The sequence below is a fragment of the Falco naumanni genome, chromosome 9 (assembly GCF_017639655.2).
Source record: "Falco naumanni isolate bFalNau1 chromosome 9, bFalNau1.pat, whole genome shotgun sequence".
NCBI classification, from domain to species: Eukaryota; Metazoa; Chordata; class Aves; order Falconiformes; family Falconidae; genus Falco; species Falco naumanni.
In genome coordinates, this window is record NC_054062.1 from 7,074,754 (window position 1) to 7,100,739 (window position 25,986).

Here is a 25,986-nt window from a genome sequence, read left to right on the forward strand (position 1 = left end):
ATTTCATTTATCTGCTGCTCCTTTTGCAGGTCTGACATTTGTGGTGGTCCAGCACCCCAGTGTCACCACTGCAGGAGGCACATCGTGCAACCAGACCCCCTCTGTACCCCTCTTCCACCAGCAAACCCTTGGCCAAGGTGGTGATGTGCTCCTTGCCTCTCTGATCCCGGCTTTGCAGATGCATCCCTGATCCCGACTTTGGAGATTCACCACAGTACTGACTATAAAAAGGGGTGAACAAAAATAAATTTTAAAAAGTCTTGGGGCAAGAAGAGGCTTTGTGACCCCCACCCCCAGGCTTGGCAGGGTCCTGCTGAGCACCTTTCCCCTGCCCCGGCCTTGGGAGTGGTGGGTGATGCTCAAGGGAAGCAAAGAGCATCAGCCACCAGTGCCCTACCACATGCTCGCCAGCATTAGCTCAGTCAACACTTCATCTGGGAAATGAAAGAACAGAGAAAAAAGGAAGGAGGAAGGAAAAAAAAACCCCAACCCTCTGAAATTCAGGGCTTCATCTGCTGCGCTCTTCTTTGGCTTTGTTTTTGTTTTTATAAACGGGGCTCTTGGAAACGTTGGCAATCACTATTTTAAAGGGCTCCCCCCTCCCCCAGGCCTTTGTAAGGCTGTCGGGATCTACATGCCAGGAGCAGGATTAGCTGGCTTCTCTCTTCCATCTTATGGTTTTATTATTCTGCACCTTTTGAGGGTACAGTTTATCCCGAGTAATTAAAACACAGTTAGCTGTACAAGTCCAAACCATAATGGAATAGCTTAGGTTTTATTTTTTTTAATCTCTTTTTTGTGTGCCTTCTTTTGCAGGAAGCCTGATACTATAGCTGGCTTATTTAAAACAGGAAACTCCCTTGAAATGTGCTGGTGCGGACAAGGTATTTTAGCAGAAATGTGGTATATTACAGCCTTACAGCGGGGCTGGTGCTCCTGACCTGCCTCCTCCCTGCCTGGCCCCTGCCTCAGCATCACGACGTGGTTCAAGTCTTCCCCCTACAGAAACCAAGCAGGAAAACTTCACTGTGGGATGCCCGGCTCCGGTGCGAGGGCTGGATGGCTGCAGCATCTCCAGTGACATCCCAGAAAGCTGCTTGTATTTTCACTTTTCCCACCAGGATGACTCCTGCACCGCAAGAATTAGGTACAGCCTAATAGCTGCTGCCTGCGCCATCCCGGGGCTGGCCCTGCCCTTGCCTCTTGAATTAATTTTGTTTTGTTACTGCCTGAACTGGTCCCGTGGCAGGGAAGGAAAACACCATGTCCAAGGGTATAATCCCATTGCTCTGAGGAATAACGCCGCGAGCCCTGGCGCCGACGGCAAACCCACATTACTCACAGCATGCTCTACAGCGGGGAAGCGCAAAGCAATATAAACCCAAAAGCGGTGTGCGGGAAAGCAGCCTGATTTCTGATCCGTCCAACCCCTCCCAGCTCCTGCTGGGTGGGCAGCCGTGGAGCACACCCTGACCTTGTCCCCATCCCCTGATCCCACTCCTCCTTGCCCACCCAGTATGGACCGCTGGGACCTGAAGCACGGCAGACAGAGGAGACAGGCTCTTCAGGCTCATTTTCAACAACTGGCTCATGCACTTTTCTCAGCAAATATTTCTAATATTAAAATAGTAACACTGGTTAGTATGCTTTCCCCCTTTTGCACACAGCTTGGTAAAAACGCTTGGAAAATATTGCTTGTCTGCTTTTGACCTGGCAGAGGGACACACCAAGGGGACACCAGGCTCGATGGGATGGGATGGGATGGTGTGTGGGGATGAGCTCGTTCTCAGTATTAGGGAAAGCCTGGCTTTAAGTAACAGAAATGGTTGTATTTGTCAAATCGTCTCCCTCATTTAAGAATAAAATCAAACGGCTTTGAGGAAAGCATGCCAGCTCTTCAACAATTGAGAGTTAAATATTTGCAAAATTAGTCCAGCAATTTCAGCGCGGAACCATAGCAGGGAGAGTGGCTCCAGGCAGGAGGATGCTCCGTGCAGCCAGAGCAGGCGGGAAGATGTCCCTCCCTGGGGAGCGCCCATGGATCAAAGCTGCCACCACAGACACCTGCAGCTCCGACGGGGCAGCCGCTGTGCCAAAGCCGAGCCTCTGCACGCGATGCTGCGAGCTTCATCTGCGCGGGATGCAGGCACACCCGCAACCCAGCCGGGCACCTCCCCCTAGGGGGACCATATTTGTGATTTACATCATAAATAATGATTTATGTGATGTCTTTCTCCCTTCCTCCAAATGTCAGATGTTCATGACACTTACAAAATTTTTATTCTAAAAAGCCAGGACAGAAGGAATGTGCCTTGCACCTCGCTGAAGACTAACTCACAGACCAACCACCTAAGCGCCGCTGGGCCGGCAAGGGCTGACGCTTCCCTCCCCACAGGGGACTGTCCCTCCTGGACAACGCATGGCAGGGGAGCTCAGCCACACCACCACGGGATGGGTGTCACCACCCCACGGCTCCCATAACCACCAGGCTCCTCACGGCAGCCTCAGCCAAAAAGCGAAGGGCTAAGCCAGCCCTGGCGGCTGACACAGCCTCTCGCCTGAAGACTGGGGACACAGCCCAGCACGGAGGACCTGCCCCTGCCACACCTGGACACCAGCACAAGCTCACCACGTGCATCACTTTCCGCACCGTGCTACATAAATAAACTAAACGAAGCCCCCGAAGACAAAAACTAGACGCACAAGCCCCAAACTACCCGTGTCGGCTGGAGAAGGACCAAGGAGAGCAGAAAACCCAAGATGAGAGACCATCCATTACCAGAGTAGCCTCCGGAGGACTTGATGTACATCTGCCCATACTGCTCCTCCACCATGGTGTCATATGCCTCGTCGTCCTCCTCGTCCTCCTCATTGTGGTAGGAGGTGGGGCTGTCGGTGGTGGGAATGCTGCTGGCGCTGGGGCTCGTCCGCTCCCCCTGCGAGTACTGGACCTGCTGGACGTTGGGGATGAGAGTGGCCAGGTTGGGCATCCCATAGTAGGAGACGCGGGAGAGCTTCAGGGGTCCCGTGTTGGGGCCGCCGCCGCCAGCCCCCTCGCGGGTGCCGGGCTCGAGGGGCCGCTTGCCGGGCAGGCCGGGCAGGGCAGCCGCCTGCAGCTCCAGGTTCTCGTGTTTGACACGCGTGAGGAGCGGGATGGGCATGGAGGGGGACATGACGTAGGGCGCCGAGGCCGACTGCAGCTGGTTGCAGGGGCTCTGCGGCTCCGAGCTGGGGTCTTCGATCATGGTGGTCTGAGAGTCACAGTGGGGAGAGCTGACCTTGAACATCAAGTCCGTCCCTTTCTCCACGATGTGCTGGATCTGCAGGAAGCCCGCCGTGTACATCACCACCAGCTGCTCGCTCGCCGCCATGGTCAGCTTCCCGGTGTAGCAGAAGGAGAGGATCTGCTGGAAGCAAGCGGGGGGGACGGTACCCGGCAGCTCAAAGGCGTTTTTGCTGTTCCCACTGAACAAGTCTCGGAAGTAGAGGCTGCTGGCGGCCAGGACCGCCCGGTGCGCCTTGAAGGCTTGGCCCTTCACCACGATGGAGACATCGCAGTACAGCCCCAGCAGCCGCTGCTCGTTCAGGCAGCCCAGAACGGTGTTCCCGAAGTTGGGAATCTCTATGTGCAACATCTGCGACATGGCTCAGGATCGGCTGGAGCTCCTCAGACATTCAATGCAGGAATATCCAAAGTAGGGCACATCTGAAAAACGGAGAAGGCAGGGAGAAAGGCAGAGCGTTTTTAGACAGTTCACCAAAGCAGGCAGAAGCAGAGGAACCCACCTCACCCGACATCAAAGGCTCAACGCTAAGCTCGCAGAGCCGTGCGGAAAAGCGATCACTTATAAAAATTACTTATCGATGTTTTCAAACGACGTAGGAAACGCGACTGGCGGATGGCAAAGGATATTCCAAAAACGCGAGTATTTTCTTCAAGTTGCGGTCTGTTTAAATAAGCACCGCTGATTTATTCCCCCGAGGGTTTTACTTTATGCAGGAAAACCTGAACGGTAATGGGAGAGGAGTGAACAGTAAAGCAAACGTAAGATAGTCAGACAGATCTCGGGTGGCATTATATAAGAAACACAACAACCAGCAGCTATGTTGAAACTACAGAAAAGATATTTATAAAACAATGTGCCGTTCTGCCTGAAATAAATACAGGATTCTGCCCAAGTGACAGCTCCCAGGAAAAAAGCACTTTGAAAAGCAATCTTCCCATTTGCACCAGAAAGAGGGAGCATTTCAACAGTTAAACCCCTTCTCAACAGATTTATCCTCCAACAAAACGAGGCTTATCTCCAAATTAAGCCAGATATTTGAGCCCCAATAAAACAAACCAACGTGCCGCAGCAGCCGCCTACCAAGTTGGCTTCTTCATTTCTCCCCTAGACCCAAAGCGGGGCAGGGGGAGCCTCAGCCCAGCCCACTGCCCCCCCCCCTCAGCCCACCGCCTCCGGTTGGGGGCTACCATCCCAGTGGTACCCAGGACCCTCCGGGCAACCTCCCAGGGAAGGGGCTCAAGGCGACGGCTCCAGCTGCGCATCCCCGCGGTACCTTTGGGCCATGGGGATAATTCTGCCCTTCACCCAGCCGGTGATGCCTTGTGTTCAGAGGGACCTGGCGTGCAGACCCCCTGTGCCGGCGGAGCAGGGAGCGTCAGTGCAGCCCGTGCACCGAAACTCCAGCGAAGCAAATCACTGCGGATTCACCGGGAGCCCAAACCCCCCCGGCCCCCCTCCCCAAGCTCCACGCAAGACTCCAGGAGATTTCCAAATCCCGTTTGCCTTCAATACCACTGAAGAAAAACTATGGTTAACTAGTCGTGAAAGCTGGTAAGAACAATATTAAATAAATTAAAAAAAAAAGTTTATCTGCGAAAGATTTTAAAAAAAAAAAATCACTGAAAAGAAAATAATAACCCACAAAGAGCGGCTCTGTTCCCATTGCTGGGGAAAAAAAAAAAAAAAAAAAAAAGTCCTATCTGCAAGGCCACGGGGTAACAGGAAGAAAAGGGAACACACTCGGAGCCAATTTAATTGTATCTGCATGGTCAAAAAAAATTCTTCCGAGCAAGGAAGTTCCCGGTCCCCTCGCTTGGCAGGGAGCGAACGTACCTTCAGCAGCCCCCGTCCCCAGCCGCTCGCCGGAGGGGCTCTGCGTCCCCCGTAGCGCCCCGCTATACGCAGCGAGGAGGGAAAAAAAAAAAATATATAGTATCAAACCCTGGGTTTGTATCTGCTGTAGCTCAAGCTTTTACCAAGTCAAATCTCCCCGGCAGCGCACAGCATCTAAATGAATAGGCCGGATGCAGATTAACATTCAGGCTGCTCTCTGCAATGAATAGAGCCCTTTGATTAGGGACCTGAAGTAAATGCCAGTTTCAAACCGAAGCTTTAAAAACAGAGAAATATCAGTGCCAGAGGAATGCTCTCAGTGTTGGTACAAGACAGACTTTTGATGAGTCACTGCAATGCAAACAAAGATGGCAGAAATACTGTACTGTATGCTGATGAAATGCTTAGTGGTGCCACGGCAACTGAGACAGGTTTTAAATTTATAGTGCAGTTTTGCATATGAATTACGCTGTAAACTGCCTCCCCTGCCATCTAGTACATCCAGAGTGTCAAAGCATTTAAACTATTCCAAACAGTCTGCAGAGCTGGCACTGCTGCTGGTTAACTCCTGCGGCCGGGAGGAAGGCGCAGGGCGGGGGGCGGCCAGCATACCCCAGCATCCTCCAGTAGCCCCCCAGCATCCCCCCAGAATCCGCATCACCCCGCATCCCCCTGCATCCCACCCCAGGGGCTCCCCAAAAACCACCCGCCCAAAAGGACAGCTTTGGGAATGCCCAAATCTGCCCCGAATAAAGGTGCTCCTTGGGCAGCCACAGTCCTGATTGCTGCCCCCCCCCAGCCCCCTCACCCCACCCCTACAAGAAAGCCTTTCAAAAGCAGGAAAAATGTTTACCCCTTGGGGAAAGCTTCTTTCAGTCTGTGGCTGAATCCACTAAAAGCAAATCCATTTGCTTAAGTAATGAAATCCTAGTCACATTGTCTCCTGGATTCAGATTTTAAATTACCTTCGCATTTATTGAGCATGTTTGGTGCTTTTTTCTGGGAAAGAGGGTGGGGCCTCACTTTGCTTACTTCTCTCTTGCCCAGAGCATTTTTTATTTCTCCTCTTGGTCTCGGATTTGTTTCAATAGCTCTGCTTGGATGGTCACACACAGTTAAAATTTAGGAGATTAGAGGTGAAGCCATCCTTAGAGGAGGATAACAGTAGGGAGTGCAGACAGATGGGGCTGGTGATGCTCCATCATGCTCCTCCGCTTCCACCGCCCAAAGAGATGTTTGGTGCAGTAAGTTCAACTCCACAGCAGCAAACTGCTGTCACCCCGTGCGCCCGGAGCTGGCTGTCTTCCCCTGCTTGTCCAGCACCCAGCACTAACACCTCTGCTCTGCACCCCACAGGACCCGCAGCATCCTGGTGCCTGGATGCTCCCAGCCAAGGACCGCTGGGAGCTCCACGCGTTGGAAGCGCTCAACGGGCTCATCCAAACCCCGCGTCAGGTCAATGGGATCTCTGCCTGGTGTCGAGGAGGAGGTTAAGGCACTGAGAGGAGACCAAGGTGACATCCTGCGAGGAGGTCAGCGGTGACACCAAGACAGCCAAGCCCAAGAACTCTTCCACCCATGACACCGCTATCTCTGCTGGGGAAGGAAAGGAGTCAGCCCTGGCAAATGCAGATCCACTCTGGGTCTGTGAAAATTACTGAAAAAAATCTTATTTTACAGATATAAAACTTCACCGCTCAGGCACCTGAAGGAAGCCTCATCCACGGTGATGGCAGACCATGGGTGGAGGGGGATCTCCTCCTCTTTTCTTCCAGCTCTCTTAGACCTAGAGGAGAGACCAGGGGGGCACTGGAGGGGGTCTCCTTGGACCCGCTCCCAACGCTCTGCCTTGGAGAAACCCGGCAGGGCAGGATGCATGGGACCAGCCAAGGACAGCTTGGGAGTGCAGAACAAACCAACTTAAAACAGATATCAATTATTAATGTTGCTTAGAATTTGCTCTATAAACAAGCCAGGCGTGCCAGGAGGAACCCATGTCTCTCTCTAAAACCACCAAAATTGTGCCGGTTCAGGGTATGCTTAAGCCAGAGAGAAGCAGCAGAGTGCCCCAGCCTAGCAAATTATCCACAGATTTCATGTAAAACCTCCATGAGACACCAGAGATGCTCCCCACAACTCATCCTGCCCGAGGTACGCCTGCCACGGGACTGCAGCCTGGCCTGACCGCCCCAAAGGGATCCCACCCCCAACATCGCATCACCCCAGCTCCTGTGGCCTCTCCACCGATTCCAGCAGATTTTGTAGCTGCTGGTCACAACATGGCCGAGCTTGCCGGTGGCACTTGCTGATGATCTAAACCTCCAGTTCTCCTGGAGAAAAAAGGTCCTGAAATGTGCTCACAGGGAAATGGTGGGGGGGAAAAAAAAACCCAAAACCAAAACCAAACCACGTTTGGTCTAGAAAGAGCATCAAGGAACAGGAACAGAGCTGTACCGCCAAGCGGCAAAGCCCAAAGCACTTCAGTAAACCATAGCCCAGGACTGCTGGATTTTTGCTTCCTCCTCCTGCCTCTGCCTTTTTATGACCAGAATATAGGTCATAACCCGAACTCATCAACAAGCCAAATCCCCTCAAAAATCCCAGAAATAAAAGCAGGCCGTCTTGATAGCAAGGAGAACCCACTCACCACCAGACCCGCACAGCCCCTAAAAACAACGGCACCAAAACATTACCGTGACTGAACAGCAAATGCAACAACACTTGATAATGTCTAACTTAAAAATCTCCTCTATGAAATATGATTTTATTATTTTTTAAAAAAAATACAACACCAAGCAACTTTTGAATGGTTTAGAATGGCTTCAGCCCATCTGACGCGGGAAGAGCCTCGCTGCAGGAAAAATGACCTTAGCAATTACAGATGTAAACTGTATTTTGCAATCTCGTCCCCCAAGCTGAGCTGCATCCCAGGATGCAGGAGGAGCCCCCAGCACCATTGCCACCCAAAAAAAACCCAGTCCCCTTCGGACTGCCATGTCCTACAGGTGACAGATCATCAGATGGACACCTCCTGCCAAAGGAGAAAACTTGAACAAGACCAGATTAATACCAGCCACCACCCCCACCCTGATTATTTAAGATACGTGACCATTCCAGCAAAACATCATTTTCTTTTCTAATGGCATCCTCTTTCCCCAGCTCCTGGATGTAGCAGGACCATTTGTACATGCCTACGTGATTTTTGTAAAGTCACAGCCTTTGTCCCAAGATGTTCACAAAAAAAGCAGCCGTTATTTGACACGACTTCCGCGGGAGTTTGAGAATTCTCAGTTTCTGCCTTCACGTGCTTTGGGGAAGAAAAAGCAGGTTTGCTCTTTCCCAAACTATTTTCCTGCTCTGAGGCCTCAAAGGTCGGGGCGAGGCAACAACAACAAAGGGAAAAAGCATCGACCTCGAATAAGATGCTGGCATCAGAGCTCCCCTGGGAGTAATCAAAAATAATTAGATAATGTATTTAAACTGTTGGGTTTTTTTCTTAGCCAACGTATAATGAGACTTGGAGGCTTCACCCCCTCACTCCCCCCCAAAATAACACACAAAGCCAAGCCCCCAAAGCCGCAGGTTTCCGGCTGGAAGGTGCGCGGGGCAGCAGCTGGGGCTGGGACAAAGGCTGCGGGACCCTCCGGGGGTGGGAGACAAAAGTAGCCGAGGGCTGTCACCCCCACCCAGCCAAAGCCCCTCAAAAGAAAAGAGCTGAAAAGTCCTGCCCTTGAAGGCCCCAAAGGGTCAAAGGAAACTTCCCTTTCTTCTGTAAATGAGGAGAGAGGGGGAAAATCCCACCCCTGGATTTGAGGCTGGCAGGGGGGTGTCACCTAGCCGGCTAGGGGCTCCCCAAAACCCCCTGGCCACCCCGGGGAACAGGGCTGCCACCCGCCTAGCTCTTGCTACAGCTTTTTGTCAGGGTCCCCCCACCTTTGAATGACAAGCAAATGCAATTTTTACATAAGCCCAAAGGAAAACACGCAACAGCTAACTGCAAAACTCGCCGGCGAAGTACCATTCCCCGAGCACAGAGCTGCTGTGACGCCTTAAATAAAATAAAAGAGTTAAATAAAGTCAAAATAAAGTCAAATAAAAGGCGCTTCAGGTCTAGGCTGTGCATACCCCCTCCATGCACCACAGGTCAAGGTGTTCAGGGAACCGAGGAGCAAAACCAGACAAGTCTTTGCACCCCCCCACCCCAAAAAGGAGCATCCCCTCGCCCGTGCCGGGGAAGGGAGAGGGGCTGGGGCAGTGCGTGGAACGCTGCGATCGCCCCACGGTTTAATGCCGGTCTTCGGCAGGGCAAAGAAAACAAGGTTAAGTTCGGTAATCAAATGACAAGTCACAGCGAGACTCCTCTTCTCTCCTGCAGCATTTGTTTCTGCGGCTCCGAAGTATTTATTTTTGAAATGCTGCAAGTGGCAAGCAGCGAGCGGTGCTAGCGTACCCTATTTTTAGCGTGGCAGTCGGTGGCAATGGGTGAAAGAAGATTATTTCTGCCTTATTAAGACAGCAGAAACTGAATTTGCAAATATTACTAAGTAACACAAGCAAGGCACACGCAGCAGACATGCAGCACGCAGCTCTGTTTGCTTTATAATCCAAAAAATTTGCACGGAAAGTAAAGACCTGGAGGCTCGTGCAGGGAACGGGGTTGGAGGGGAAAGATGGAAAAGTGAATTAAATTAATGCTGATGATGCAGCCCAGCCGGCGCGTGCAGGCAGGGCAGCCCAGGGATGGGGTGCCGGCAGCAATGCTGGGGGGGGGACCCCGGCACTGGTGGCAGCTCTGTCCTGCTGCAAGGTGAGTCACCAGCAGACTGGGCGCACCACCGCCGCTCGAGGTCACCCACCCGGCAGGCTGCTGCCTCCAAAAAGTGCCGTCATTCAGCCAAGGCGAAGTGTGTTATTGCCATTATTATTTAATTAGGTCCGTGTCCGCCCCCCCCCCCCCCCCCCCCCTTATCTATCACTGATTTTAAGAGCTCTCAAAGCAAAGAGAAGCAAAAATAGAAATTGCAACATTTTAGATTCTTTTTTTTTTTTTCAGCTTGCTGCAAGGAAAAGGGGACGGGAGAGACATGGATAACAAAAAATTACAATTATTCTGCAGAATTTCATTTTTTGCAACCTACTAAAAAAACTCCAGACCCCAACTTAAGTTACATCCATCAGAAAGCACACAGCACCCCATCACCATGCCTTCTGCAATGCATGCATTGCCTGCATCCCATCGCAAACGTTAATTCACATCCGTAACACATCAAAAAGACAAGTGCCATGCTGAATTGTATTCTCCTCGCTCCTAGTACACAACAGCAGAGCTAGCAATATATAACATGCATGACTCAGTTCTACCAGCGTGCCACTACGGAACAGAAAGCCTTAAAATAAAGTAAATATCTTAAAAGGTCAATTAAAAAAGCTTACAAAACATCAGACGCTGCTTCTTGCTAGAGCTCATTACCTAGTATGGTGGAGCTGCCTGTGTGTTTTTTTTCTTGTTGAAGTTAGTCTGTGAGTCAGCATTAACACACATGAGAACATCAGGAATACTGCCTAGTTCTGATGCAATGGAGGTTGTTAAAAAAAAAAAAAAAAAAAAAAAAAAAAAAGAAGAAGAAATCACGCTCGGTTTGGACAGGAGCCTGTAATTCAATTGCCTTTACTTTTCAATTACTGCATAGCCTACCCTGACCAACCTGCAGAGGGGAAGGAAACTTTGCTTACATCTCTGTCTTAAAATTAATGACTTTTACTTTTGGCTACAGCTTATTCTCCCTGCTTTAAGAAAAAAAAAAAAAAAAAGTAGGCATAATATAATTAACCCTTCAAGGGCAGCTGAGTCCTTGCAGCAACCCGGATCTTCATGTTTTTGTAGAAATTTCAAGACTGGAAAATGCTACTGCCAAAAAGTTCTGGCGAAGGAAGACATTTTTACATTAAACTTTTAATACTCTATAAAGTGAAGCTACAATTGCATCTGAGCTTGATCCTTAATGGAAATATAAGCTTGCAGAAAGGGAAAGTTACAGACTGCAGAAATTTAACTCTGTAGTTCTAGAAGCAAATACTAGATTGCACAGGATGTTTTGCAAAACTGAGCTTTCTGATCTTTGACCAAAAAAACTGAGAAACCGAGAATCTGTGACGTGAGGTGGTCACCTCAGCCTGCTGCCCACCTCCCCAGGCTGACAGGGCAAAGCAGATAACCTGCATTTTTCCAACATGGCATTAATTGCCTGCACTTCAGCAAACAAGCCTATCTCTCCCCTCTTCCCGGGGTGGGGTGGTGGTGGGGAAACCCCTGCAGACTCATCCCCGACTCCCAGCATCAAGGCGGGAAGTTCAGGAGACCCGACCCTGACTTTTCATTTCTGCCTTCTCTGCTCCTGCAACAAAACCCTTCACTGGTCCAACAAATCCTGCCCAAAGCTTCAGGATGGGACTATTTCTGTAACATGCCATAAAACGCCCACAGACAACGCTGCAGCCCTGAGTATTTATATATATATGATAGCAAAATATAGAATAATAGGTCAATCTATTATATATGATATTTTTTAATATATATATATAAAAGATATATGCTCAAGTACATCTTTGGAGCCAACACCAACACCTTACAGGTTCTGTGCTGCTGTGCCACAGCTGACCAGCCACGTCCCCGGGAGTGCCCCGCTGATGCACAGCCCCAGCTAAAGCACATATGTGGCTCGGATTTGGGGGTTTTATGGAGGTGCAAGCCTCATGCAGCAGAGGACGGGTAGAGGTTGAAAGTAAGAAAGTCTCCCCAGCGTTCACGACATGCTTCAGACACGTGCTGCAAACACCGAGCTGGTCCCATGCCAATGAACACCAACTGACACCCCACAACTCCCCCCCCCCCCCCCCCAAAAAAAAAAAAAAGGTATAGCTGATGCCTATGGATTAATAATCCAGTGGATCACAAGCATACTCTAAATCCCTGTTTAGTTTGCTGGTTCTTTCTATGAGGTAGGCACAAGCACTATAAAATTATTATATTTTTTAAATACACAAGTACAAATAGTTATTAATGCTCATTAACCAACAAGGCAACCCCCTGAAATTAGAGATCAATCACTTCTGCTGCCTCCCTCGCATGCAAGGGTCTGTCTCAAACCAGTATGAGCCTGGTGGGTTTTTTTTTCTTAAGCATGTGGGATACTTGAATACAGATGAATTGAGTTTTAAAGGAAAAAAAACCCCAAGCAGCAACTTCTGGGCCAAGTTCTTGTGTGCCAAACTTTTCAACTGCCACAGCACAGCTCGACAGTGTTTCAAAAGAATTTAAGCACTGTTTTGAATACTGCTGACAATCTTCCTCATCAAAATTTGTAATTTAAATACCTCAAATCTGAAAAGCACGCTCCCTGGGGCAGGCTCCATTCTCCCTCCCCACCGCCCACCCTCCCCAAGCCCCATTCGGCACAAAACCCGTGGCTTTCCATATCTGCCTGGCTTTCCCCCCACCTCCCGCAGCCCCCCAGCATCGCCCCCCAGGGGCCCCCGTGCTTGGGCAGAACCTTGTTCCTCGGATTACCCGTGGATGAAACCTCTGCGTGTGCTGCAGCGCCCCAAAACGCCGTTATTTTCCTCTTTTACAACCACAGTGCTACTTTGGGGACAAAACTATTCACTGGTTTAGAGATGAACCCGTGCTAACCAGGCTGCCCTATGGCAAGAAGGGGTTAATCCCAGAGGCCCCACTTCCCAACCCTCTGCTACCCAGCAGCTAAGACGTTCCCCTTCGGATGTGTCAATAAACCCCAAAATAATTTTCTGTCAATAAGGCTAATTGGAGAGGAAGGGCAAAATTAATTTCTGGGGGCTGTATGTGATGTTCCAGGCAGCAGCTCCATTTTGGCAGGAGCGTGTTTAAGATTCCCTCCCAGTGCTGCAAAGCACCTTGAAAGGTCGACGAGCGCTTTCATATTCTCAGATCCATCTACAACGCTGCAGCAGATGAAACGGATTGACCTAGACGAGAACTGAAACACTCTCTGTGAAATAATCCATCAACACCCTTCGCCAGCCGCAGCCGCCTTTGTCATGGGCACGCTTGGAAATCGCACCTACCTATTGCAGCCGATCCGGGGCTCGACGGGTTTTAAATCACGGCCCCATTCTCCTGGGATGTAACCGAACACGGCATCGATAGCTGCAGAGCCGCGGAGACGGCACACAACATAAAATACCTCCATATTAAAGTGTGTGCAAAGCCTGTGCCCATTACCGAACTCATTAAAGACAGTGATACTTTGTAACATACTCTAATCTTTAATATTCATAGCTTGCTTCATTTGCATATCATGCCATAAATAGTTGAAGCAGAGGTAAAACACAAAGCGCTCTACTTGCATTTCTAATTATGCCTAAAATCAAATGTAAATCACAACACATCCAAGACACTGAAAATATTAAATTTGCTGTCTCTCGGTTAAAAATCTTTTTTTTTTTTTTTTAAAAAAAAACCACAACAAAAAACAAAACACACACGCACAAACCCAATTATTTTTAAAAAGAAAAATCAAAGGGGCTTATAGGTGCGTGTAGCAGGGAGGATGCTGTTTTAAGTGGGGGGTTCACACATCCGAGCCCCAGCGACGGACCCCAGCCGTAGCCCCTGGGGCCAGCGCTGGCACCGGCTCATCTCCCAAACTCCTAAAAAACCTGCATTTCCCACCGTGCTGTGCTGCAGCTGCTCATTTAACCTTGGTCTTTGAAGAAACAACAGGAGCCTGTTCCTCGGGGGCAGCTGGGAAAGCTGATCTCCAGCGAAGGAGGTAAATTTGAAGCATCAGCTTGAATGTGAACTCCTGCCACGGTGCTGGGCTGGCTGGAGCGCGGTGCTTCGGCATCGCGAGCTGGCGCAGCAGGGGAAGCGGTCCCGGGGCTGGGAGCTGCCAAATCCCCAGGTTTCATGAGAAAAGAGGTGTCCTGGGGTGCCCGCACTCAGCAGCTCCCTGTTCCAGAGGGAAACAGGTGATTTCTGCTCACAAAGTACCCAAACTGTGCCCAGGTGGCACAGGGCATTTTTTTCTGCTCTGCTTTTTCCTGAAACATGGAAGAGCCCTCAGAACCGGGAGCTGCCCCGCGGCACCCACTGACATCAATCCCATGGAAAAGGCTCGAGGTGCCACCCAACTGCCAGCAATGCTATCCGATGGAAAGGCTGGGCTTTCCAGAGCCGGGTGCCCTCCAGACACATCCCTGACATTATCCTTTACAATAAAGAGCCACAGCAAATCTACCTGCCTCCTCCAGAGAATGTACTGGGGAACTGGGTGGTGTCATTAACAGCTCGTGGGATTTCAGCCCCCGTGACCCCGGAGGAATGGCTCCACAACAACTCCCATTCCAGGAAAAGCGCGGTTCTGGTGCGGCACAGGATGAGGAGCCAGGCTGCACTGGAGCGGGTTGGCAGCAGATATGAGACCTGGTGTCCTCCCCTGTACAAGTGAATTAACCACACTTCCCCCACTTCACAGAGGCATCCCAGAACCCAATATCTGTAAAGCAACTTGGTATCCTCGGGTGAAAAGTGTTATTAGTACATTACGGCCAATGGCATAAATAATTCCCCTTTAACAAGCTTGGTTCTGCATCAGGCACCGGGGTCCTCCTGATTTCACGAAACTCAATTACCACCACGTGAAAATGCCCATTTTTAGTTCAAGAGCACTGGGAGGGGCACAGTTTGAGCTCGCACCCACACGCTGCTCTCCACAGGGTGGGTTCCTCAGCCCATGACCCACAGGACCTGCTGCAAACCCAACTCAACCCTGGCCCTGCTGCCACATGCCTGCCCTTCCCCATGCCAAGACATCACCCCTTGCCCACTGCACCGATCCAACACACTGCTGCTGCTGAACCTTCCTCCTCTTCATCCATCTCCCCGCTCCTCCTCTTCATGTCCCAACAAGCTACTAGCAACAGAGGGGCACAACTTTCACGGTACTCAAAATAAAATAAAGTTTAATGGATTTCTGTCCAAAGATTTAATTAAAATTATCTAAATTTTGCAAAAGTAGGACACAAATTGCACATCTGGGGAAGCCGTAAGGCGCCCGTGCCCAGCAGAGGAACGCGGAGCGAGGCAGGCTCGCTGCCACACGGCGCGGCCAGCATCCTTTCCCACTTACCTTCCCTTTACCGCTGGGATTCCAGCTGCATAAACCCACTACATCTTAATGAAAGGCTTTTGTGGGTGGCTGTCCCCAGGGAAAAATACATTTTTAAGTCACCTGAACCGAGACTGATTTTGAAGAAAAAGCCAGCTAAGTATCACCAAAGGGAGCCGGGCACCCGCCAGTCACCCCGGCTGGGAGTGCGGCTCCAAGCCATCGCCTCTCCCTTATTAGATTTTTCCCATTTTACAAAAAGCTTAAAGAGACTTCTGAGAATGCAAAGCTGAAAGGAAAAAAAAAACCAAAAACAACTGTTTATCATCGCCATGTTCTGCTCCTACTTGTACACCAGGTTTCCAGTGTCCTCAAATCCCATCAGTAAGTGGGTCCAGGGATTTATGTGAGGGTCCCCCCATGCTCTTGTCCTCCCCTGGTGCTACAGCTCATCCTGCCCCTTTCCAGATCTGTGTCCAGCTCAACAACAATATTGCATCGGTTCTATTAAAGAGCTGAAAAATCTTTTTTGCAATATCGACTTCCAAAGAATTCCAAGACATCCTTAAATTTAACCCCAAAAGGTGAGTGTTTGCTCCGTCCCCCAGCCCGTGCCGAGGGAGAAGTGAAAGCGAGCTGCTCACAGCCTGCAAAGCTTTTCTGCTGTTCGTATGTACCCTGGCATCTTGCCCGGACCTATTTTTAAGCCCATTTACTAGAAATCCCACAAATTAAAGGAAATACGGATAATGTTGTAAGAATCCTTTGGGCCAAATAAAAGCTACACATAATTTTCCTTGTGCATCAGAGTAAGATCCTTAACCACAAAAACCAGATTTCCCCAAAGCTCTTTTGCAACAGCAAGAGAATCTTGTTTTGTAAAAAGTTGCTTTGATTCACTCCTGGATTACAGGGAGCGCAGCAGACACCACTGCCTCCCGGCCAAACCAGGAGAGGTGATTACTGTTATGAAACAGAAAGGTGTTAGGAGAACACAAATAAATTAAACATCTCTAGCTTTGGAATGGTGACTATTAATGACAGCAAAGCGTGCAGAAAGCGCTCATGGAGAGAGGCTGCAGGATGTAGGTTATTGGGTTTTTTTCCTTTTTCCTCTGCAGAGTAGACTGTGGCATGTTTTTAATTTCTAGCTTCTTTCAAACGGTGTGTTCACAGTGCTCATGAAGGGCCAACATGCTGAAAAGCCTCCTCCAGCACCCTGCTGTCCTGGGCAAATTCCTGCTTGGTGCACCCCAATCCCACCTTCTCCCAGCTCCGAGAAACCCTGATAATCTGGCTTTGACAAACCATCAAATCAGAAGACCACCAAACTCATGTCACTTGTCCTCATGCCAAATCCTGACCTGTTCCAGGCAGGACAGTCACCACAGACTCCCTTCTCCATCCTCTCCAGTCCCCATCCCTAACTGCATCCCAGTACCACGGCGGGGCTGGGGGTCCTGCCCCCCCCAGGACAGGGACAGGATGATGCCAACACAAACTGTGCATCACGCCAGCCACGGTGATGGGCCTCCACACCATCTCCTCGGGGATTTTATATAAAACAGTGATTTCATGCAAAATAAATCTGAGTTCTGTATCTCTGTATTTATATAGTTACAGTGGGGTCTCGTGAGGTGAGCACAAGGGAGGGGCAGTGCAGGAAAGAACTGATGGGTCCTTCTGCAGGGAGCTCACCCACCACCCTGGAAATCTCCATCCTAGGTGAGTGGTACCCGTGGCTGGAGGCAGAAGCCCCCCATTGGGTGTTAGCCCCCCGTTTCCCACGGGCACCCCTCACCTGCTGCCACAGGGAATGGGGAAGGGGCAATCGGCTCCGACAGCCCTTCCCCTCCACGCACTCCCCAGCTGGAGGGGGCTGTCCCTTCCCTTTCACCCCTTCCCCACATCGCCTGAAGGAGTGTCCCACTGCAGCATCTTCTGCTGTTGGGAAGGACAGAGAGAGCTGCTGGTTTATACAGCATCCGCAATTTTAACTATGCAAAAGACTCCATCGTGCTAAATAAACTCCAGTAACAGCTCTCGTATTTCGGTAGGATTGAAAAGACACTAGCAACCAGACACAGGTTTCAATAAAATTCAGAAGACAAGCAGAAACAGCCCCAAAACACAACAGTAAAAGGCTGCATTTGTGGTTAGTCCTTGCAGGGAGGGGATGAAGGGAAGGTGCGTCCTTCCCAACAGCAATAAAGCGAAGCAAAGCAATCATCATCAAACCCGGCTCCCCCTTCGCTCTCATGCATCCCCAGCAGTCACTTAAAATGTCTTCCTCGCAAACATTTCAGCTTCCTTTTAAAAAGAAAAATAATTGTACCAGGGTATAATCACTTCTCTCCTACAAATGCACAGATCCAAACAGTTAAACATGCAACTTCAGGAACTTTCCCAAGATATATTTGTTTTGCATGGAAAACAAATGTTTGGGGTTTTTTTCCTGCCTGGGAAAAATATTTAAGCGCTAAGTTTGCGAAGCCAAGTTCATTTATTCCTGGTTTACGTTGCTGCTCATGGCGATGTGGTGCTGGCTAACGTTGCGAGCCCCCGGCCCACGGCTGCGCTGGCACGTGGCCCCAGGAACACTGGCCTGGAAAATGGTTTTCTCCGTGGCACGGGATGGCAGGACGTGTCGAAGGATGACACTGCAGCCACCCTTCCCTGAAAGCCAGAGGTTTCCCTCCCAGCCCCGCCGGCTGCAGTTCATTGCCATCACACTCCTCAAAATGGTAAAAGTCTTTTCACAGCGATGCTCTTAGAAATAGCAACACTTGATTTGCATTTCCCTGCGCACCTGCCTTTCTTACGGAATTCCTGGCCTCACTGTGTGCAGACAAACTCCTCCTTGTCCCCGCAGCTCCAAGCATCTTCCACCTCCGCCGGCCCTGGGTGGGACCAGAAAGCTGAGGCAGCAGCGGGGAGCAGTCCTGCAGCTGGGATGCCGGCGGGGAGATGGGGGACAGGCAGCTGTCCCCACCGAGGTGGCAGTGAGGTACACGGTGCTGCCGTCGCCGTACAGAGCAGCAGGACTCATGGCACAGATATTACTGAACACAAACCAGCCCCGTTTCTCAGGCCAGGTTCTGCTTTCACCTGCACCAGTACCTTTGGCAGATGCATTTCAGAAGCGCATGAATACACCTCCCCTGCATCCCTCGCCGCCTGCCGTGTGGTGCCCTGCTCCCGGGGAGCCGGTGGGGATGCAGAGCAGGAGGCAGCAGTGGCAGCACGGGGCACTGACAGCCACCTCGCTTGCCCCCAAATTGGGGAACCCGGAGAACAAGCCTTGGTCCTTCACTGGGGACTGACGTAGGAGCAGGCATGGAAAAAAGCCCCCCCTGGGGCCAAGTACCACGTGCACGTGAGAACATGGGGGGCACCAAAGGGTACCCCTGCAGCAGCATCCCCGAAGCACAGCCGGGTGGCAGCTGCCCCAGGCAGCCCCTCAGCACCCAGACACCCACCTTCCCAGGACAAAACAAGGGAATATGGCCTGTAAGGGCTTTCCATGCTGAGAAAGAGCTTCCACATGTGAGCTGGGACCCCCCCAAGGTCCCTGCCCTGGGAGCAGAGATTGGTTTGCATGCCGGCAGCCCTCCCCTTCCTGCGCAACAGCCCTTTTCCCAATTCCTATGAACTGGGAATGACAGACAATCCTGTTCTCCCAGGGAGCTCTCTGCCAGGGAATTCCTGCTTATTTCTAAGAAGGGCTCGTTCTGGCCTGCCCCTGAGCAACACCAGCCTTTCATCAATTAAAAGACGATAAGAGAGATCTGTTCAGCCCCGGATCTCAATTACTTGCTCAGACACCTGGAGACTTTTCACACCAGCCACCAGGTCCTTCAGCTTTTTGCAGCAACACAGCAAGTGATTTGCCTCTATTTTTGCCTGTATTTTTGAAAAATCTTTCTGGCCAGTTAAACCAGAACCATCACGATTGCGAAATCCAGGAAATTTGCTGCAACGCTCTGTAACACTCGCAAGGCAATTAGCCAAAACCTCACAAAAGTAAGCTTTTTTTGCCACACCATTCTAACCACCGAGCATTAACCCATTTTCTTAGGAAACAACATCTGCTGAAATAACTTCCTAATCTAGGAGCAGGCATGGAAAAGAAGCTGCTGCAGTCTCTCCAGCCCACAGTAAACTGAATTTTCAAGAAGAGTTGTCCCACTCAGAGGGTACCGACTAGCCCCAGCTGAGCAAATGGCTCCTTACACAGACCCTCTCCCCAGAATATTTACTACCTGGTCAGGAACAGTAGCATCAAAGGTTTCCCTGCAGCACCGATACGCTTAAGAGACGGTGCTTCCCCATAGGAGCCCACGGCAGAGGCGATGGTGGAGCAGCCTGGGGCACTTTGGTGCAGGAATTTCCACCCCTGAACCCAACTGTCGTGGGGTCTGAGATCCTTGGAGCTACACCCTATAGCTGTAGGAATAAATCACGGCACAGGCAGGAGAGCTCCTGGGTAATCATTGGTAAGAATAAAGAAACCACTGGGCAATAAAGCAACCATTTCCACTCCCTACCCCTGCATTTACACAGCTTTTCTTCCTGGGAAGATGTCAACATACAGCAAAAATTAAGCTTCATGATTTGCCCTAGGAAACAGTTCTCACAGATAAACTGAGGCAGAGCATGATAATGTAACCAACGTTACACAGTGAACCAGCACTGGCAGGCAGAAGACAAAAATCACGCTCGATACTTTTCCCTATTTCAGATTAAAACAGCAGCTCTGCTTCTGTGCTATTTGTTATAACTCATTCTCTCCCTTATTCTCTATCCCTGCTTTCTCCCCCACCCTGAAAAACCAATAAAATAAAATAAAAAGCTTCCTTTTGGGAATGCAGCATTAATAATACTGCTACCATCTGTTGATAAGTCCAACGACCTGCACAGGGAGGGAAGAGGCTGCAAAGCTGAAAGGGAGTCAAGTGTTTGCATGGTTTTATTGAGAAATGAAATCCAGCTTTAAACACAGTAAATCGGAGACTATTCTGAATCACCTCTTGAATTTTTTAATGCTACTCCTGGGAGCACTGAAGGTAAATATGTTAATTTGACTTCAATCATGGTGCAGGAAAAAAAAAAGCACAGTGTATTAGTTTAGGGTACCAAGTCTTAAAACTATTCATGCATTTCTGCATATTTTATACTCAGCAAATAAAGTTCCAAGGTTCTATAAGGAGGCTGCAAAATTATTCTGAGTAAGCAATAATGAGGTGTGCATTATATAAGGCTGATACTAATGGTAATCTATTATTAAAATTTAAGAGTTATAGCAGCTACATTGCAAACAGTCCTACAGCACTTTTCCTTCCCTAGGAAGGGAAAGCAGCAGCTGGAGAGGGAGGCTGGCGAGACAGTGGGTTTTGTACGCGGTGCACGGGGTAATGCTCCCCGACCGGGTGTTGCACCCCAGGTCCTTGGGGTCATCACTCTGATGTCTCTAGTGAGCTCCCCCACAGTGTAGCACCACCGTCCGCTCAGGCACGGTCACGAGCCACCGCAGGTTCACATTCCCAGCGTGTTTAATTCTCTGCCTGATGTTTCAGCGTAAAGGATCTCCTAAAATGCACCGGGCATTAAAAAATTAACAGGGTTTCAAGTTTGTATGCTGCAGCGATCCTCAGGGCTATCTTGATGCTTGATTTCTGCTGCGATACCCCACTTAGGCTGCAAGGAGGCCAGGAATGTGGCCCAGTAAAACCCAACCTGCTTCTCCTACCTGCCAAATCCCCTCCAGAAGTCCAAGAAAAGCAGCATCACGACATCCCGGTTGGATACATGACCCACGTCAGTATTCAAACACATCAAGGGAAGAGCGCGGCACTGCATCGCATCCTAGTGATGCCCACCAAGCTCAAGCACTTTGCTTGGTGCTGGTGTGAGCTAGACCTGCTGTGTCCCGCTCGGATGTTGTCCTGGGAACCGGCCACTCTCCCCAAGGGGGAACCACTGGGTGCTGTGGGACCCATCCCCGGCACCTCTCAGCACTGTTGTGAGAGAAACAAATGGCAAACACCCCCCCCCCCCCAACCCCCCGAGTTTGGCTTATCTTCCTCCTTCCTACATCTTTTGGTGAGAATCAAAAGGAGTCTCTGGGGGCTGTAAATCTGTATCTGTCAAACCCGTACAGAAATAGGCACATCGGCGAGGGCCCAGGCGCTGCAGCAGCGCTGGGCATCTCCACATTTTAACCTGTTATAGCTCTGTCTCGCAGGGTTCACAGACCCCAAACACATGCTGGGAACTGGGTGGTCTTGCTGCCATCACCTGTCCCTTGGAGGACCCCCCCCCCTTCAGTTTGCATGAAATGCAAAATTCAATTTTAGCTACATTTCAGAGTGTATTGCTAGTGTACAGCCAAGTTCTTTTTTTCAAATGAAATTTTTCAGTGAATTTAGATCCCAAAGGCAGTGTTCTGCCCAAACCAAAGGATAATAAAGCATAATAATTTCAGGAGAAACAAACTTACTCTGAGACCTTTCTGCACAGAAAAGGATCTCAAATAGCGACGAGCTCTTTGCTCTCCAGGCTGGATGGGACACTGGGGAGCAAACCAAAGCAGAAAGGATGGAGGGGGCACAGAGCGAGTCGGCATTTGCTGGGTGTTTACAGCATCCACCTGCTCTGTCGGCCCATTCCCTGCCGTATCACCACCTACCTGGGCTGAAGGAGTTAACAACCCTTCTGGGATGGCGTAACAGGAGACCAGAGTTAGTCATCTAGGCATGTCCTGATCGGTATGAACCGGGAGCTGGCGTGTGAATGAAGTTGCCTTGGAGATGCAGCCAAAACCAATGACCAGATATTAACTTTTCACAACGGGGCTGCCAAGGGAGGCAGAACATGCAAAACCAGCAGGACGACAGTTTCCAGCCAAAGGCGGGCGCATCCGGATACAATAGGAAGGACCCCCAAGCCCATCCCCACCCCACCCCCCGAGAAGTTAAACCCCACATGTCTTTGCTCAGGAGGCAGGAGAAATTTCCCCTTGCAAAGCCAAGCGGGCCAAGAAGGGCTAGCAACAGAACACTGGTCTTGGACGTTATGGGGGTGGGTAAGTGACGCCTGGATGCAAGATGCTGTCTGCCCTTGGTCTAATTTTAAAGTTGATATTAAAGACACCGGCACCCAGCTCCTTACTTTTTTCTGGAAGCAGCTTCATAAGCAGAAAAAAACAGCTATGGGCACCTTACACAATGAGATGTCATTAAACAAAACCAGTAACAAGTCATTCAAAGGCTGGGCTGGCGAAGGATTAACGTGTCAGCAGACATCCCCTGCCCAGCCCCCCGTGCTTTACCTCCGCTTCCCAAGGCAGTTTTGGAGGTGGATGAGCAGGATGGGGCGGCTGCTCCAGCCGCCTGCTGGGCTCCTCCACTGGCACCCGGCACGGTCACTCACCAGGAGGAAACTCGGCTTCAGGCAGAGGTTTCTCCATCTCAGCTCAGAGCCAGGCAGCTTCCTACGGGGCGTCTCTCCCACCCTGCTTCCCAAGGGAACTGGTCGAGGTGGACAGCGGCAACCACCCAGGCTGCACCAGCAAGAGCATCCACGGAAGCTCACGGATGAAGAGCACGATCAAAGCTCTGCTCCCCTGGACCTCACCTCCCTCCAGCCTCACCGCAACACTGACCCAGGCAAAGAAGCTGCTTTTCAGCCACGAGAAGGCTTGCAGTGCCTGAGACGAATCGGTGCATCGCCCACCCCTCCCTGGGCAAACACAAAAATAGCTGGAGGACACACACCACCAGGGGGGCACCCCCCACACCACCCCACTTTCCAACCCAAAGCCTGATCCCGAAGAGGAAGGTGCTTTTCAGGCTCTACCTCACCCCGGCTCACCCAGGGAATGACTTACGGGGGGACAGGATGCGGGAGAGCCGTGATCCCCCCATCACTGCTGCGCTGGCTGTGGAACCCAGCCCCACTGCCCCCCCACCCCATGGACGGGCTGTAACACTGCTCCACAGGCTGCCTGGGCCACCACGGAGCCCAGCAGCGCCCGCCACCTCTCTCCAGAGGAACGTGAGATGAAATGGACACATTTGTATTAAAGCCTGAAATGCAGAAAGCTCCCCGCTCCCATCCGCATGCCAGCCCCTTGATATTTTTTCCCAGAAGGAAAAACAGAAGATGCTTTCCATAAGCAGACGATTTCAGCAGCTAATTTTACCATCACTTATGGTCGACTTTATGACTAAGATTTCATGCTGACTATATTAATCCTGTCAAATTTCAGAGTGAGAGAGAAATGATACTGTATATTTTATGGCTGCAATAACTTCTAAGCCATTAGACATGCATGCTGACATGAAAGTAATCAAATTGATTTTTTTCCTATTACAATGAAGAACTTTGTATGAGCAAATAGTCTTTCTGGCACAGGAACGAAACCCCAAGAAGCCTGCACTTGCTCAGGAAATTAGGAAATCGCCACGAGCCATCGTTCAGAAATTTGGCTATTCTGCTTACTCACACACTCTTGTCATCAAAGCTGGAAGGAACACGCTACAGTCAACCAAACGATTGACAAGAGCCAACGCCAGGGATAACTGGGGGTTCCTGAAGCAATGTTAAATATTGCAGACGTTGCCGTTAAGTGCTTTTCCAGCATTAAAGGCTGCACCGAGCCTTTGCTAACCCACCCAGCCCCTCGCACGGGACAGCAGCTTGCTGGCCACTTCTCCAGGCGTTGGGTGTACAAGCCAGAAGAGGTCAGAAAAAGTTGTTTAGAGGGCTTCTCAGCAAGTCCTGAAGACCTCGAAGCACTAACAGATACACTAGAGGTGCCGAGCTGATGGACTTAAGCCCTGTGTGCACATTGAGGCAGCAGGACATGAGAAAGCCCAATGCCAGGAGGCCAGCTGAGAAAACCAGCTTCATTGGCAGCCCAGCCTCTCCTCCATCCCTCCGCTGAAAGCAGAGAGAAAGATAATTTAAAATAATTCTTTACATGTAAATAGGCTTTTAATCCTAAATTCCACTTGCTTAGCGTCTTGGCGGGTTTTTTTGAAACCCAACTCATACCTGCACTCAAAACTGGGAAGCCCTTCTCTGACTTACAGCAATTACCTAAAATACTAATTTAAAATCCTTTAGCATAACGCGCTTGTAAAGTTCTAGAGAAAGTCAGGTCAAAAGAGACCCCGTGACGGCAGAGGTGATGGTCGGGGTGTCCCCGGCGTGCCAGGGCAGCCCGTGGTGGAGGGCACGGCTGCTGCCCAGAGCTGGGGCTCTGCACGGTGAGGGGGAACCGCTCCCTGCACCTGCACGGGGCAACAACGCGTGCAAACCTGTTCTCCTCCTCTGACGCGTGAGGGCACGTTGGGTGTGGAAGGACAAGGCGGGCTAGGCTCAAAATCTTGAAAGACGTGGCAACCAGAAACAATTAAGTGTAGATAACGAACATAATGTAACAGGCTTACATGTCACCCTGACAGGCGTAGCCACGTCTCTGCCATAGCCACTAAAACTTCAGATTTTCTTTGAATTTTAAACACAGATCTCACACCTTATTGAGAATACTGCTACCAATCATGAAATCACATTAGATCTTTCAAACCAAGTAAACTGCACGTAAAACATTTGCATACGTGTGTGCTAAACCTGTCTAAAGGCTCAAACGATGACGGGTGTGTGTAGGTACGTGTGTATGTGTAACTCCTCCAGGCTAGCAAAAGAACTGCAGATTTAACATGCGTTCAGTTGCAAATCAAAATGTTTTAATGGCTCTCTATCACTAAGACCTATTTTTCGTTTTCTTTTGTGTGTTGTTTGTTTAAAAAAAAAAACCAACACAAAACAAAAAGAACTCAGAAAGACAAAAGCATAACCCCACAACTACAAGGATCGCCTAAACCAAGATTTGCTAAATGACAATTTTCGTGAACTCATTTGTCTTACTACACAAGATATTTGTAAAGTCATCGGTGTTGCCGCTGCAATCCAAACATGCAGAAGGTTTCCACACATTTCATTAAGCAGAATGAACTAACTGTGGGGGTCACTTTGACTTTTTTTTTTTTTTTTTTTTAATTTAGCCTTAATTCTGATTTAAGATTTAGCTCCTTCCCCAAACAGAAGTTCACAAAAGCAAAGACTCACACTTGCAGCCGTAAAGCCTCTCTTGCTGCGCACCCACGTAGACGCAGTTTGTTATCCTTTTTTTTTTACCTTGCAGAACCCAAATAAAACCGCCCTGTGACTCTGCCACGATTTCTTTTGGGGGAGCTCTCCCCAAGCCAGGCTGAGCAAACAGCCCCTCGCTGCTTTTTCCACTTCTTCCAGCGTTTACTGTTCACCTACTTGGTCCATGAGTGCCCTCCCGACCAGCACAGCAGCACCTGCGGTTCATCGCCCACATTCCTTTGCAGTGACCGCAGCGCTCCGCACTGCTGCTACAGGCACGGAGGGAAGGGACGGGCTTGGTGTGACAACCCCAGCCACACTGGGGGACAGGGCCAGCGTTGAGGGCTTCCTATTGCTACAGCCCCAGCTAGCATCACCTCCAAGCAGAGCTGGGTTTGGGGTTTTTTTGGTTTGGGGGTTTGGTGGGGATTTTTTTGTTGGTTTTTTTGGGGTTGGGGTGGTTTTTTAATTGCATCTAAGCAAGCCCTGTCCCAACAAAACCCAAGCCTCAGCACCATTAACCGGAACCCACCAAATGGGTCCCTTCCACTGCCATGGTC

General features: G+C 50.2%; 1 protein-coding gene across 4 annotated transcripts in view; it reads right to left on the minus strand.

The window, feature by feature from the left end:
• NACC2 (NACC family member 2) overlaps positions 1-25,986 on the minus strand; it is a 61,703-nt gene that overhangs the window by 17,087 nt on the left and 18,630 nt on the right. The window contains exons 1-2 of one of the 4 annotated variants that reach the window (XM_040605758.1): positions 5,121-5,294; positions 2,780-3,706 (exon numbers count right to left, since the gene is read on the minus strand). In XM_040605758.1, the coding sequence (XP_040461692.1) occupies positions 2,780-3,644 (865 nt within the window). In that variant the 5' untranslated portion in view covers positions 3,645-3,706; positions 5,121-5,294. Of the gene's footprint in view, positions 1-2,779; positions 4,007-4,560; positions 4,862-5,120; positions 5,295-25,986 lie in introns of those variants that run through there. The other 3 variants (XM_040605759.1, XM_040605757.1, XM_040605756.1) reach the window with 3 other exon arrangements.